The sequence below is a fragment of the Acanthaster planci genome, linkage group LG01, assembly GCF_054643075.1.
Source record: "Acanthaster planci isolate LZ-2023a linkage group LG01, COTS_SCS, whole genome shotgun sequence".
NCBI classification, from domain to species: domain Eukaryota; kingdom Metazoa; phylum Echinodermata; class Asteroidea; order Valvatida; family Acanthasteridae; genus Acanthaster; species Acanthaster planci.
In genome coordinates, this window is record NC_141777.1 from 35,253,399 (window position 1) to 35,268,455 (window position 15,057).

Below are 15,057 nucleotides of genomic sequence, written 5' to 3' on the forward strand. Positions count from 1 at the left end.
AGTTCATGCCATTTGTGCAGTGGCGGATCCAGGGCGACATCCACACCCCATCCACAAAAGGTACAAAAGCAATTTTTTTTACAACCAGAAAGAGGCATTTTTCTTTAACTTCCGTTCCTCCCCCAAACGTATCTAGGCTCTAACTTTTAGCCTGACCCCTCAGAAAGACCATAAAGTTACTGAAAAGAATTTCAATTTCTTTCGTTCTTTTCCGCCCCAATCATTTCCACCTTCATTCTGCAGAGCACAGACGTTACAACCACTGACAAGCATTTTCAGTGATTTTAATTAGCAATTTAGTGAATAAGCAATTGAAAGAAACTGCATTGTTGATGCAATTATGTGATGCCCTTTTGCATCCAAGCATAGTTGTTATATAGAAAAGGGCAGGAAATCATTTGGCACACAGCCCGAGTTAGGCCATATCCCCAATCGACTGGTTGTGACTGAGAATAACTAATATAGGAAGTGGCTGAAGCCGCTGCAGCCGGGTTCATTAAGTTATAAAAAGCCGCAGCCATAACTTTCGGATGAGCCTCATTCCAAGTTGTATGCCCGGGCCGGTACGTACCGGGTTGTTATTGTAATTGTGGGTTGTCGTGACGAGTGATGCGCTGATCGTACAGTAGTGTAGTACTCTCCGTCGTGGTTATGCCATGGTGGTAGTTTTCTCATTTTATGTTTCTACGTCGTGGTGAAGTAAATGTTCAAAGCATACTATAATAGTGTTGTTAGTAGTGCAAGGAGTGCAAGGTGGAGCCCTTGGTCTCTTTTACAGCCGCAGAAAGTAAGGGAAATTGTCTTCTTTATAGTAATGTAATCGCGGCCGATGCGGTTTGTTCTAGGATTGTCAGTGATTGTACTGTACATGTTAATCGAGTTGTCACAGGCCTAAACCTGTAAGACGTCTTATTTCGACATAAGACGATTGTCTCGGCATGCTCAATTGATACTCCCTAAGCTGTGGACGACGAACCCCACAATTCGGGGGTACTCAGTCGACAGTCGATATATAGGCCTAGATCCTGATTAGTTTCTCAAGCGTCTTGAATACAAGGCAATGGTCAGTGAGGCCTTTACCTACCCTGCCCCCAGAACTGAGTGCAGCAAACAACAAATTGGCCTATGACGAACCACACAGTCATGACAGTTCTGGGTGTGTAGCTTTCGTGGCTTTAAGGCTTGGACAGAGCGGATGCCACTTGACAGCCCGTACACAAACCTATGAAACTGGTCTGAAAAATTTTGTTTTCTAAGTAAACGACTTGTAATGGTTTTTCCCCTCCATGTATTGCTTTCTGAAGGCTAATGGGTCACTGTAGGGAATAAGTACTGGCGACCGTGTACGGAACTCTTCCCTAAGGTTTTATACCCTGACAATATTTCCAAAGCTGCAGGTGAAAACCTAGCCCCACACGTAGGGCTGTAGTGGCTCTCTTTTACAATCTGTCTCTTATCTGTCGCCACCACAGCCCTACTTCAAGGCATGTCTTAAATGCCAGAAATCCAAACTGCAGGATTGTCACAAACTTTGAATGAGAATGAATCATCAATTTTACTTTAATACACCGGCGTATTCTTCAGAGTTTTGACTTTTATATAAGCACCCTAAAGCTTGCTAAAACCGTATATTTTCCGATGTATGGCACCTTGAAAACTGGGCCTGTGACATTTATGTGCTGACCATAGGCGGCACCATTTTAAAAAATGAAAGCAGTCCTTGTGTCGGATTTCAAGGCACCCGACAGGCGCTCTGGTATAGGTTTTACCATACAAAACTGGCTCCCCATCACACCTTGCGTGAGAGACAAACAAGGAACCAGTGAAATTAAATGTGAATAACATTAATATGCATGTAACTGTATCACGCTCCACACACGTGCTGTGGGCGTACTGTACACTAGTAAAGTGTATGCGCAACTTATTACTAAGCAATACTGTACCAACATGAATTATGTATCTACGGCACCTGTCGGATGGCTTGACTTCCCGGCGCAAGAAGTGCTGCTTTTGTTTTCCAAAATGGCGCCGCCCATGGTCAGCATATAAATATCACAGGCCCGGTTTTTCAAGGGGCCATACATATGGTTTGGGAAAGCTTTAGGGTGCTCATATAAAAGTCCAAACTCTGAGGATTATGCTGGTGTAAGTAAAATTGTCATTTCATTCTCATTTTGGAAGATATTAGGATTCAAAGTTTGTGACAATCCTGCACTGAGGCATTTAAGACATGTCTTGAAGTAGGGTTGTGGTGGTGACAGATAAGAGACAGATTGTAAAAGGGAGCCACTACAGCCCTATGTGTGGGGCTAGGTAAAACCTTACAATTTTGGAATTACATACTATCGTACATACATGTATGTCCTGATAAATGATCTTACTTAGCCTGCTGTTCTTAGTCAGGATCCATAGGTCTACCAGTATTTACATTATCATCACAATTTGGACTTTGTATTCACAAGATTGAACTCAGACCTAGTGTAATTTCAAAGTTAAGACTTACTTCCCTTAAAAACCTTCCCAGTCCAGAGCCATGAATTAGAATTTTGAAAAGACAGAAATATCTTATTAGATGTAGGAACTGACAAAGAACATCAGATAAGAGTTCCATATATGGACATCACTCGATCATTTTCACTTGCAGTGATAACATGTCCTAAAATGTCAAATTTTGCAAGGAAAATGTTGAAGCATTTACTTAGAAAACACAAAAGTTTCCAGGCTAGTCCCATACATGTAGGTTTGTGCACAGGGTGATATCTGTTTATGGAACTCTTTCCAAACATAATTTTGACTTTTTGGAGGAGAAAAATAAATAAAAAAGAGAGCTCCAGGTGGTTCAACCCCAGCACAGCACATTGGCCTTTCTGTGATTCTGGGGGATTTACTGCACTAGGCTGTGTGGTCACTCTGTTCTATAAGAACTTGATCAACTCATAAGAAGAGATACATACAGGTGTAATTTAGTTGCTCAGTTATCAAGCGATCTGTCGAGCAAATAAAATAAAATAAATAAATATATATGGACCCTCTGATGGTGAAATTGAAAGGAAACTGGAAATTGTTTATGTATATTCAAGACTTATTTGTGGGCATAGTGTCAGCTTTATTGAGGAAAAATTATTAAAATTTATTTTACTTATACTTCAATCTTTGTTCACAACTGGGTATTTTACTGTTAGGTTTTGTTTCTTGATCATACATGAATCACTAGGTTTCCAGAAGCATCCCTGTGACAATGACATCACAAGGAATCGATCATGATGATATTCCAATGCCTCTTCTACAGAAGTTCAAAACTTCTGGCCATCCGTTGTATGCTGTAAGAAAAAACAGAGGTAAGCTGGCAACTTGTTGGCTTTTTTCATTTCAAGAATTTGCGAGATGATTCATCATGTTCAATGTCACATTTCTTATAAGACCCCCAGGAATTGAAACTCTGAGATTTTGTAGACAAGGACTTGCTTGTAGTTTTTGCCCACCAAGAACTAATCGGAACCACAAGAGGACACTCCTGGTCCAGGTTTAACTCTTCAGTTAGGGGTGTGAAAATTCAGCTTTTCAGCTCATTTCGGCTGTTTCTGTTAGAATTCCACTCGAATTTTCATTTTTTGTGTGTCCCTTTCCTATGTAAAATTATGTAAACTTTTTAAATTTCAGCCTTTTTGCTAGCTGTTATGAGCTACATGTACTTTTAGCATGCGACTACTGACTCCCCTGTCTATTTTTTTTTCTCAGAGGAGTACCTGCGCAAGTCATTGGAGGAAAAGGCCAAGGAGGCAAGATGGAAACTTTCTACAGTCACCAGTGTAGAGGATATACCCACCTGGCCTGACTATGCAACCCAGAATGAGTTAGAGAGACAACCAGCTAAGAGTAAGATTTGAATTGCAAATGTAAACAAATGTGTTAAGAGGAAAAAATGACAATCACACCATGCCACACCTTATTGTATGAATTTTGTGACAAGTTGGGACACGTTTCATGAAAGTGTGCAATGTGTGAGACAAATAATAGGTACTGTATCTTTGTCTTGTACCTGTGAATTTTTTTTCACCTGAGTTGTTAAAATATGAAACACATGGAGTGTTCTGATTTTTGTAAAATTGAGGATCATCTAGCTGCGCAACTAATTTGTTCTGTGAGTCCTGCCCATTGCGTAAAGGTATGCACTCTATCATGAAACATCATGGAAAGTGTAATCAGACTACATCAGTAAGAGAGTCAAAACCTATGATGTGGAGTGTAATGTAATTGTGGCTCTTTACCCCCGGCCACTGTAATATTTGAACGTTGATTTGTAATTAATTTGATTCGATTTGATTTGATTTGTAAAAGTGTGTATTTGATTTGATTTGTAAAAGTGTGTACATTTACTAAGAACCAGAGTGGTTTGTGCTTGAGGCTTTGCGAGGAAGACACAAGAAGTTACAAGGACGCTTTGTTTCAATCCCCTATTCACCTTTCCCTGTTGGTTGGTAAGCAGACATACATGTACAGGTACATGTACATGTCGTGCATGCTGTCCTGTGGACAAAATGCATCGCTAACTGAATTAGCATGATGTCTTTTTATTTCCAGCAGAGCCTGTGTGATTTGGAAATTAAAGAAAGATCATTTCCTGCATTGTAACACTAGGATTGTAAGAGATGGTGACTCATAGTACCAGCAATTAACACCAACTTTGATAAACCCATCCAGTTTCCTGAATGAGTGTGATACATGTAGTTCGTTGGCCAGACTTCCTTTGGGGTAAACGCTCATTGCTGGTAGAAACTTTACCTTGTGGATAACACAATTGGGTGCAAATCAATCTAATAATTGCTTTCTTGACACTTAACAACTTTTAATTTATGCCCATGGTCAAGACTGCTGGTACAGGTTGATCCCATTTGTACCAAATCGTTTGTAACAAATGTAACAGATTATGCGTAGTGCATACTGTTTCAGTGTTCCAGATGCCAAATTTTCAATAACAGCCAAATTTAGGGGGATTCTCTTTCCTTGTTGTCAGTTAAACTTAAGCCAGAGTTTATAAATTTCACTATTTGGAGACAATGGCATCTGTCAGCGGGAACCCTACTGTATCATGACATGACATAAAATGACATCAGAATTGCTCTAGCAAGAATTCTATACCTTGGTGTTGGTCGTATCAGCTGTTTTTAACAGCCTGGAATCCCTTTGAAATAAACCTAAAGAATGTGATTTTTGTCATTAAGAAATATGAATTTCTCCCTTCTTTTGTATGCATTTTGCATCCATCGACTGCACCGTACAATCAATCACATGCATGACTGTGCTTCACAAAATAAAGGAAAGGGGAAAATAAATAGGATAGAGGAAGAAACTGTCACCTCATTTTAAGATGAAATACATGTCTTGCCAGTGCGACAGGCGATGACTGGTAGCTTCTATCAATCACAATGTTCTGAACATAATGGATTGCAATGCAGATGCATTCACTTTTTTTCCCCCCACTCTGCCTTTCGGCTTGTAGGCTGAAACACGAGTTTGAAAGTTTCAGGCAAGAATAGTCCTTGTCCATGCTGGTATGTTACTGGGAAATCCATTGCTCATCATTGTGAGACATTCTTTGTTTGTAATGCAGAGTCCAAGGGACTTGGCCTGGGGAGTAAGGTGTCCATATGGCAAGGAGATATAACCAAATTGGATGTGGATGCCATAGTCAATGCTGCCAACAGGTCCCTTCTGGGCGGCGGCGGAGGTTTGTTTTGTTATAGATCAATCCAAGCACAGTAATAGCAAAAGCCCTGTGTCAGCAATCATACAAAGTGACTGACCCTTGATGTTTTGTCAACAGTAACTTGTACATGTACAACCCTCCTGCCATTAATGAGGAGCTTTTTGAGTAGGCAGTGCTCTTGGTGCTGGAATTAGATTTGAGAATACTCAGTAGTCAACCAAACCAATCAGAATTCAACAGTATTGACCCTGTTATGTACTGTTCCTAGTATGTAGCCCGTTGGAGTTTGTCAGGTTTGGTCCTTTTACTACATTGACTACTTAGTAGCAGTTGGAGTTTGTTGGGGTTCAGTACTGCTTTTTGGTGCAAGGGCCTAGGGAGTTATGATGTCCTTTTTCCTTGAAGTGTATTCATCAGGATAATGATATATTGGTCACCGATACATCAGGAGACTTTTATTTGGAGACCTATTTTTTTTTTCTAACTACATGCTCTTCGTTTTACATTGTTTTTGTTTGGATTGGGGATGTTAATAATGCCAAGAAGAAAAAGACGAGTCTTTAGTCTGGATGTGTCTTGCCCAAGTTGCCTCCCGACTTTGTGAGAGATGGTTTTTGTACTTTATTGCAAGCTTGTATGCTTTTGTTCCTTTATCTACTCCCTAACGGGAAAGAAAAGAAAATCATTTCATTTGAGTGCCCATTGAAATTTGGGGGCAATTTATTTACATCACAAATTAGATACTGGGCATGCTCGGCACGTCCTATGCTTGACGTGCATTAACTTCTGCATATGAGTGGTGATTTCCCACCAAACGACCACCGTTGCTGTGTGAAAGCACACCCATCTCTTGTTCCCACATGGAGTGGATTTACATGTACATGTGCACTGGGCATTCCAGTGTTGTTTAGGGAGCACTCTGGAGATAACACTGCATTTTGGTTTTAAACAAGGGTGGAATGGAAACACGCACCCCCAAGAACCTCCCCCCCACAAAAAATCAGCAATTTACAAGATATTCCTAGGATAGAGATTAAGGTACAAGTTAATCATTCAGAAAATTACTGTCAGTCATTCTTGACTGGAGAATGTTTTTTTTGCCTTTGAACAGTTGATGGTGCCATCCACAGGATGGCAGGGAATAAACTGCTGCAGGAATGTAAGATTTTAGACGGATGTGATACAGGGGATGCCAAGATATCTGCAGGTATAGTCACACCATCCTTCTTGAGGTTTTCTCTCGCCTCTACTTATGATCATGCCTACCCCTTTCTCCCTCCCCTCAAGATTTGTTCCAAAAGCTACTGGGAAGGTTCAGAGGACTTTGCAGGATTGGGGTAGAATCTCGGATGATGTGCAAAGAATGTATCAGTAGTTTCCTGTACATTGTACTGTGGCAGATTTTGAGGCTGGAAAGGTACTGAGCAAAATTGCCTTTTGTAAGTTGCAGTTGGCTATTAATACAGCTGTAGCCCTGCAAAGTCATTTGACAGGTTGGTCCTGCTGGGTGTTGCTGACCTGACCTGGAATTAGCCACTGTCACCAGGCTTGCAATTTTGCCATGGCCAGTTAAATTAAGCTGACTTCATGGAAGGTAACAGAAGGTATTTATATCAAAAGAGCATTAACTTTTTCATCGTAGATATACTGTTGAACATCGGGCCAGATAGCAGGAATATACAAGGACAAGCAAAAATGATATAAATTTTTCTCTCGCAGTGTTTGTTCAGTGAACACCCTAAATGTCCTTTCATCTCCCGTAGATGCACACTAATCTCGACCATGGTTATCTGCAGCCTGGCTACCTTTGCTTCCATACGCTGCCGATCCTTTCATATTTTAATGTGCCCTTTTTTCAACTTTTTTTCTGTGGTTTTCTTTCTTCTCAGGATATCTGCTTCCAGCAAGATGTAAGTACAAATGGTGACATGGTTGTTGATGGATAGTTTGATATGAGATTGATCCAGTATCGTGTAATTAAGTCAGTTATTTTTCTTCCTCTTGTTGCATTTATTTAGTTGAGGTAAGTTTACATTTACCAAGATGGAATTTGACTCACAGGCAAAATGACTTAGTACTGGAACACTCGCTTTTCCCTTGGTGCTTAGAAGCAGCGTTATAGTTGAGTCCATCACAAGTCCGTTAACAAGACCAGTCATAAGCGACGGGGCGAACAATGACAAAAGAATGCTTACGTCACAGTCATTTGAATAGTTTGTGAGTTGGCTTAGGATTGGACTACTTGTGATGGACTTGGATGGACTGTCCAAACATGCCAAAAGTGCCTGACTTTTTGCCAAATTAGGCCATACATGTACATTAATTAACGTTACTTAACCCTAACCCTCCTCAATCCTTCACCTGTTGGAGGATTGAGGAGGGTTAGGGTTAAACTGATAAAAGTTTCAAAGAGTCAATGGGCTTGCTTACAACCAGAAGTTGTAATAGCTTAAATTATCCAGACTGTAGTCGTGCTTCCAGTGGGTCCAGAGTTTGTATTTTTTAAATTTCAGATGTCATCCACACTGTTGGGCCCATTGTTCGGTCTTGCGGCAGAGACGGTGTGCCCAAGGAATCAAGACAGTTCCTGGAGAGCTGCTACTGGACCTGCCTGGAGAAGGCCCAGCAGCACAACAACAAACAGAGACAGAGGCAGGAGAACCTGGCCAGACTGGAGATGAAGGCGGCAAACTCCACCCAGACCAAAAAAGAAGGGGAAGAAGAAGAGGGATGCAGAGGAGCAGAAGCAGAAAAGGGAGAAGCGGAAAAGGAAAGAAAGGCTGTAGAGATGAGCACCAAAGGAGATGAACGCCTCAAGGAGGAAAGACAGGGCGGCGTCCCTGATGAGAGTGATGGAGCAAAGGTGAGGAAACATGAGCAGAAGGACGAAGGGCAGGGGGACGTTGAAGATGGTAACGCAACCAGCCCAAAAGCTACAGAGACAGACACTGAGAAAGAAGCCACTAAAGTCATTGACAAAGATGGAGGGGATGTGTCGAGGAGGGAAGGAGTAGGTGTTGGAGCGGAGAGTAGGAATGTTGAAGAGTCCCAACCCACGAGACATCCTGAGGAGGCGGCCGTAGAAAGCAGGGGTGCGCTAGAGTCTAAACCTGAGAGGCATCTCCAAGAGGCTGCAATAGTTCCTCCTGAGCCTCTCATTCAGTCCATTGCCTTTCCTTGCATATCAACTGGAATTTTTGGTGAGTTCATCTCAATTTAACATGCCCCAAGTTTCTTTGAATCAAGATGTGTTGGGAAAATGTGCCAAGGGGCTTTGAGAAAAATAATTCTTTATCCATGATTTTCATGGAATCGTCTTTCTTTATCACTGCTTGGTTTTTAGCTGTAGAGATTCTGAAGTGTTTTGAACTGTTGTGATACAGGAATTTTGAAATGATTAATTTAACGTGATAACTCATAAATTGTACATCAAATAAAGTTTGGTTTTGCATCAAAGCATAAAAGTGAATGGTCTTGAATTGTAAACAACTCGAAGTTGGAATTTCAGTCACCAAGTACAAAATTTTTACAATCCTTAGCATTTTCCAACAGGGTTGAGTCAATTTGAATAATTCACTGTTCTAATATTCAACCTTCATTTTTGAACGTCTGAATATTCTATTGTACTGACTGGAAGATTGTTGATGAACAAGCCAATTGTACATTATAATCGCTATAATAGCTTCTCACTTCTAGGACTATCTCCAGGCACGATTTAGCAAGATTTAATTTGTTCCCTTTGAATTTTTTTAATGAATAATTTACTTTTTGAGTCATAAGATAAGTCTACTTGAAACAAGCCTCCACAGTGCAGTTTTTCTCATTTAAAACAAAAGAACATTTTCCCTTCCTTTTCATGAATTTTACATTTGAATATTTAAATTCAGTAAAAATCATATTCGGTAAACCGATCGAATATTTGGATATTAGGATTTTCGGCACAGCCCTATTTTCCAAGTCCTAAATTTTAAACTTGATGGGGACTGAAAATAAAAATTTCAATCGAGGAGTGAGGGGCAAAGCCTTAGTATGGGGTTTAGGACCCACTTCGGACCTGCCTATATTTAGTTCAGGCCTTGTTCAAGCCTGGGCTTCTAAGAGGTGTATGTAGATTTATTTTCATAGAAATTGAAAGCAATTTTACTCTTTCAAGAACAGCTTTTTTTTTAAAGATATTGTTGAGTAATATGAAATGCTAAAGAATGTACAAATAGCTCCCAAGATGTTAAACTTGTTGGCTACTTTTCAAACTTGATGGTGGTGGATGAGGAAAACCCAATAGGCCACTGGGCTACATGTACTTCTGTGGAGTATGGGAGATGTCATTTGAACTGGAAAGTGTAGTGCAAACAAATGGAGTACGCAAGTGCGTTGGTTCATGCACTGGTTCGCGTGCTAATACCTTTGTGCACATGACATACAGGGTCTGCTCTTTTGACACCGTTGTCATGTTTTTCCTACAAGGGGCTGCCAAAGCTAAGTTGGCTGTCCGTGCAAAAGAGAATAATTTACAAAGTGTCTGTAAACCCCACACAGCTACCAGAACATCAAAAGATAACACACGAACTACTAAATACTAAATGAAAATGCACCCCTTTGTAAAATTAATGGGACAAATGTCCATTTTGAATGAATTTGACGTGAAGTGGAAAACCAACCTAAAGGTGATATTTCAGCAAACTTTGGCCGCCGATACAAGTTGTAGGCAAAACGAGAGTGGTGTCTTCACTATGGTACTCTCTAGGTTGGAGTACACGGATCCTTTTCAAGTCATCCTGAACTGTTTGTGAAACTGTGTTGATTCCATTCTGTAGGTTACCCACAAGAGGATGCGGCCCACGTGGCTCTAGAAACTGTCCAGAAATGGTTGGAAACCAATGATAAAAGTGATGTGAGTGACTTTGTTTTGTTCCCTTAGTCCTGCAGTTGGCAGACACCAGGAAACAGAGAGGGAAATGGGGATTTGCCTTATTGATAGGATATGGGGAGTTATAATGAATAAAAGATAAGTAAATAAAAACAAATAAAAAGGGAAATGGATCAGTCTTGACGTTTTTGGTCCAAAACGTTTGACACCCTGAAAGAGCCTACATTATGATACATACATCTCATCTGAATTTGACTTTGTGTCAAGAATTGTTTATGTAGCCTTATAAAAGCTTACAGGGCTATCACAGGATATAGTGTCTCGGGTTTTGTTTGACATAAAGGTCAGAGGCTAAAGACTGCTCCCGAAGTTTGTGTATGACATAAAAAGCCAGTGGCTAGTGACTGCTTCCAAAGGTTGTGTATGACATAAAAGCCAGTAGCTAGTGACTGCTTCCAAAGGTTGTGTGTGACATAAAAGCCAGTGGCTAGTGACTGCTTCCAAAGGTTGTGTGTGACATAAAAGCCAGTGGCTAGTGACTGCTTCCAAAGGTTGTGTGTGACATAAAAGCCAGTGGTTAGTGACTGCTTCCAAAGGTTGTGTATGACATAAAAGCCAGTGGCTAGTGACTGCTTCCAAAGGTTGTGTGTGACATAAAAGCCAGTAGCTAGTGACTGCTTCCAAAGGTTGTGTATGACATAAAAGCCAGTAGCTAGTGACTGCTTCCAAAGGTTGTGTATGACATAAAAGCCAGTGGCTAGTGACTGCTTCCAAAGGTTGTGTGTGACATAAAAGCCAGTGGCTAGTGACTGCTTCCAAAGGTTGTGTGTGACATAAAAGCCAGTGGCTAGTGACTGCTTCCAAAGGTTGTATATGATATAAAAGCCAGTGGCTAGTGACTGCTTCCAAAGGTTGTGTATGACATAAAAGCCAGTGGTTAGTGACTGCTTCCAAAGGTTGTGTATGACATAAAAGCCAGTGGCTAGTGACTGCTTCCAAAGGTTGTGTATGACATAAAAGCCAGTGGTTAGTGACTGCTTCCAAAGGTTGTGTATGACATAAAAGCCAGTAACTAGTGACTGTTTCCAAAGGTTGTGTGTGACATAAAAGCCAGTAGCTAGTGACTGCTTCCAAAGGTTGTGTATGACATAAAAAGCCAGTGGCTAATGACCGCTTCCAACATCTGTGGACAAGTGTGCTACATTTGCATTCAGCCACAACCAATTGATAATAGCTCAGATTTGAGAGAAAATCCAAATGGTGTTTCCTGCATTGACAGATTGAGCGTGTAGTCTTCTGCCTATTTCTGGACAGCGACGTGGAGATCTATGAAGAACAGCTTCCCAAGTTTTTCCCTCTCAATGGTAATGCCTCCAGTCTGTAAGGTTAGGCTATTCTATCACAGCCAACCCACAGACAATACTTGAGGCTGTGCACAGACAGAATTACATTGATTCGTTTTCTGACTCGGCATTTATCTTCGAAAGTAACAGTGCAGTACAGGATAACGTTATTTGTGGTTGGCTTCAGTGGTCATATATTTTGTTCTGATTCAAAGAAATTCTGTAAAATAACGATTCAACTAATACCTGGCGTAATCAGATGACAAATAAATGATTTGTGCATAATACATAATATGCATCCTTCTTAAAAACAGATGTTGGTTTAACTATTTGTGTCACACAGGTGATCAAAATGAACGCAGTGAACCAGAGGAGAAAGAAAAATCAGAAGAGCCTCCCTCTTAAGATCTCCATCTTACCACAGGGGATGTACACCTGATGGAAGACAGTTACTCATTCAGATCCAATGCAGAGCAAATGTCTATCTTACACAGCCTGATCTTGCCCAATTCAGCAGACTCATTGTAAAGTACTAGGGCCAGGACAGTAGGACAAAAAGTGAATTTTGGCTGAGAAAGGAATTTCAGGTGTCCACGTCGAACTATAGGTACTTTCAGCCTGTTGAATCATGGCCACTGTGTAACTTTGTGGAAGGCACTGCGTGACCCACCCACTAGAGCCAAGTGGAAGCATGTATGCAGTTCATATACTGAAATGTGTCAGGTCTACATTGTCAAAAATCAAGCTGTTGCTGCTAAGGTGCAATAATGAAAGTGCCCAATTTCTGATGATGCATTCATTTCTAATACACATACCTTGTGCACTGCTTGTCCCAAACCACATCCTTTTTTTTCCCTGAATGGTGCTAAAGAGTCGAAACGGTATTGTGGCTACCTGAACCTAAACCCTGTCATACTTGACACAAAACTTCCTCAATTTTCCGAAATACTTCATCGTGTGGGAAATGGGAACAGTCTTGTGTACTTTAACTTCAAAGGGACATCAGTCACTGTATAAAGTAGAGGTGTTGCTCTCACCAGTGCTAAAACTTTCACCATTGTGAACTAAAGAACTCATGAGTTCACCAGGTGGAAAGCAAACTGTTTCTTGTTCTTAGTTTAGGCACATTTCAGTGATGTGTAACAAAATGGTTGAGATATTTTTGCTGTATTGTAATGAGTGGGGTTTTGCAAAATAAATTTGGGAGACGTTTTTTGGTCAAAAAAAGTAGGAAATCACAGGTCATTTAGGATGCCTCTGAAAGCTGAGTTGTACATATTTAAGTTGATGTTTGTATATTGTTTGAAAAGCCCTGTTGCCCAAAACTTGAAGAGGAGTTACTTTGAATGGAGCACATTTTTTTTCAGCCGAATGCACAAGTAGATTGTTTTATATGAAATTACTCATTAATAAGTTTGTCAAAATAAGGGGTAAAATTAAGTGTGACTCGGTTATTGTCATTAATTAGTTATGAGTAAATATGGAATGGCGAAGATTTGTGACATGCCAATTTTTTGTGAAAAATATGAAATTTGAAGCCACGCAGAAAATGCGTATTTATCATCAGCATTCTATCCAATATCTGTGAATTTTGCAAACCGGCGAATTTTACAGCTGGTAGTAGTATGCGTTACTTGACGTTCCCAATTTTTTTACGTGGTTTGCCCTGAGACCTTCCCTGACAACAAAAGCCTGAGCCTTTGTTAATGCCATGCTTTGTTAACAGGCAACAGTTTAAAAGCAGAATCATACTGTGGGAGTTTTTGCATTGCTTGCATGCAGAGAAGAGTTTTTTAACTTGAGTACATTTTCTGCAGAAATGATCCTTCATTTGATCTTGTGCCAGCCAAAGATATGTTAGTGCCTCCTTAGTTAGCATACAGTAGATTTCATCTCAGTAAATGTTTGCTTCATTTTAAGTAGAGAAAGACTTGTACTCGATAGGTTTTGGGTAATCACAAACCTACTTCAGGATCACGAATACAAGGTTTTTATGTGACAACAGCAAAGAACACCAGAAATCGTCCATTTGTCTTGCGCATTGAAAAATCCTGTATTTGTACATGTGTGAAATTCACTTTAGGAGGTAGTCAACTTGCTGTAATAAAGATCTGAAATTCGTTTAACAGCGCATTTAGGAAATAATGCATGACTTGTATTAAAGCTGGTTTATATGGCTATATAATGCGGGCGATTCACAATAGTGAGCCCCGAAGAGTTTGCAACGTGTTGGCTAATCACAATGCGCGAAATCTGTCCAAACGTGCATAGGGTATAGATTTCGTGCATTATGAATGGCTAGCGCGTTGCAGTCTCTTGGAGGCGCACTATTGTGAAACGCGCGTATTGAGTTCTGTGGTCAAGAATGTGTTTTAGTCACTGGAAACCTAGTACCTAAGGCCAGTCTTTGAAGTTACTGTGTGGGTTGTGAATTTTAACTTTGGATATGGCCTTCACAGTGATAATCTTTAAAGCCCTGTTTACTTGGTGCTTTTTGAGAAGTAAAAAAGCTTTACGTTGGTGGGGTCGAACCCCTGACCTGCAGCTTACTAGTGCAGATGTTCGACCACCAAGCTCAGATGGATTAGAAAACATTTGTACGTAGCACCAGCTGTCATAGATGGTGTGGGTGCTGCCGTGACAGATGCAGTTAAGTGTGTTGAAATGTGCACATTCTTAAAAGTTAAATTTTGTCCAAACTTCCCCAGTCAAGTGAGGGCACTGTTGCTGTGTTGTTCATCAGATCAGACATTGTTCAGATCACGTTTTCGTGTTCAGAATTGGAACCCCAAATTTGCTTTTTGAAAACCTTCTGCGAAAAGGTCGCTCTTTGGCTTATTAAATTTATGACAACAAAGTTTTCAAAATTCCAGCAGTTTTGTATGCACAGTTTTTACATTGAGGTCCACTGCCACAGATAACATCGCTAACTTGCTTATGAAGTTGCATTAGTCCAAACTCAAAAGGGCGCAGAAAGGTAGCGATTGAAAATAAGGCTAATTGAAACGCACAGGTTCAATTTAAATAAGGGTTGTGGTAAAATACGTGTATTGCATGGTCCCAGTAAGAGTTACATCAAGTGTAATTTTCACCCTACACCTCGAGGAACTGAGAATTACTAATGTAAGTCACCTTATCTT

At 40.5% G+C, this 15,057-nt stretch overlaps 2 protein-coding genes across 2 annotated transcripts in view; one reads left to right on the forward strand and one right to left on the reverse strand.

Moving 5' to 3' along the window:
- LOC147800700 (uncharacterized) overlaps window positions 1-15,057 on the reverse strand; it is a 54,362-nt gene that overhangs the window by 38,512 nt on the left and 793 nt on the right. The window lies entirely within an intron of this gene.
- On the forward strand, window positions 574-14,784 carry LOC110979633 (uncharacterized). The gene is made up of 10 exons (XM_022235623.2): window positions 574-787; window positions 3,215-3,338; window positions 3,739-3,876; window positions 5,612-5,728; window positions 6,819-6,914; window positions 7,597-7,617; window positions 8,221-8,907; window positions 10,522-10,598; window positions 11,854-11,938; window positions 12,261-14,784. The coding sequence occupies exons 1-10, from the start codon at window positions 704-706 to the stop codon at window positions 12,320-12,322; spliced, it is 1,491 nt and encodes a 496-aa protein (XP_022091315.2). The 5' UTR covers window positions 574-703; the 3' UTR covers window positions 12,323-14,784.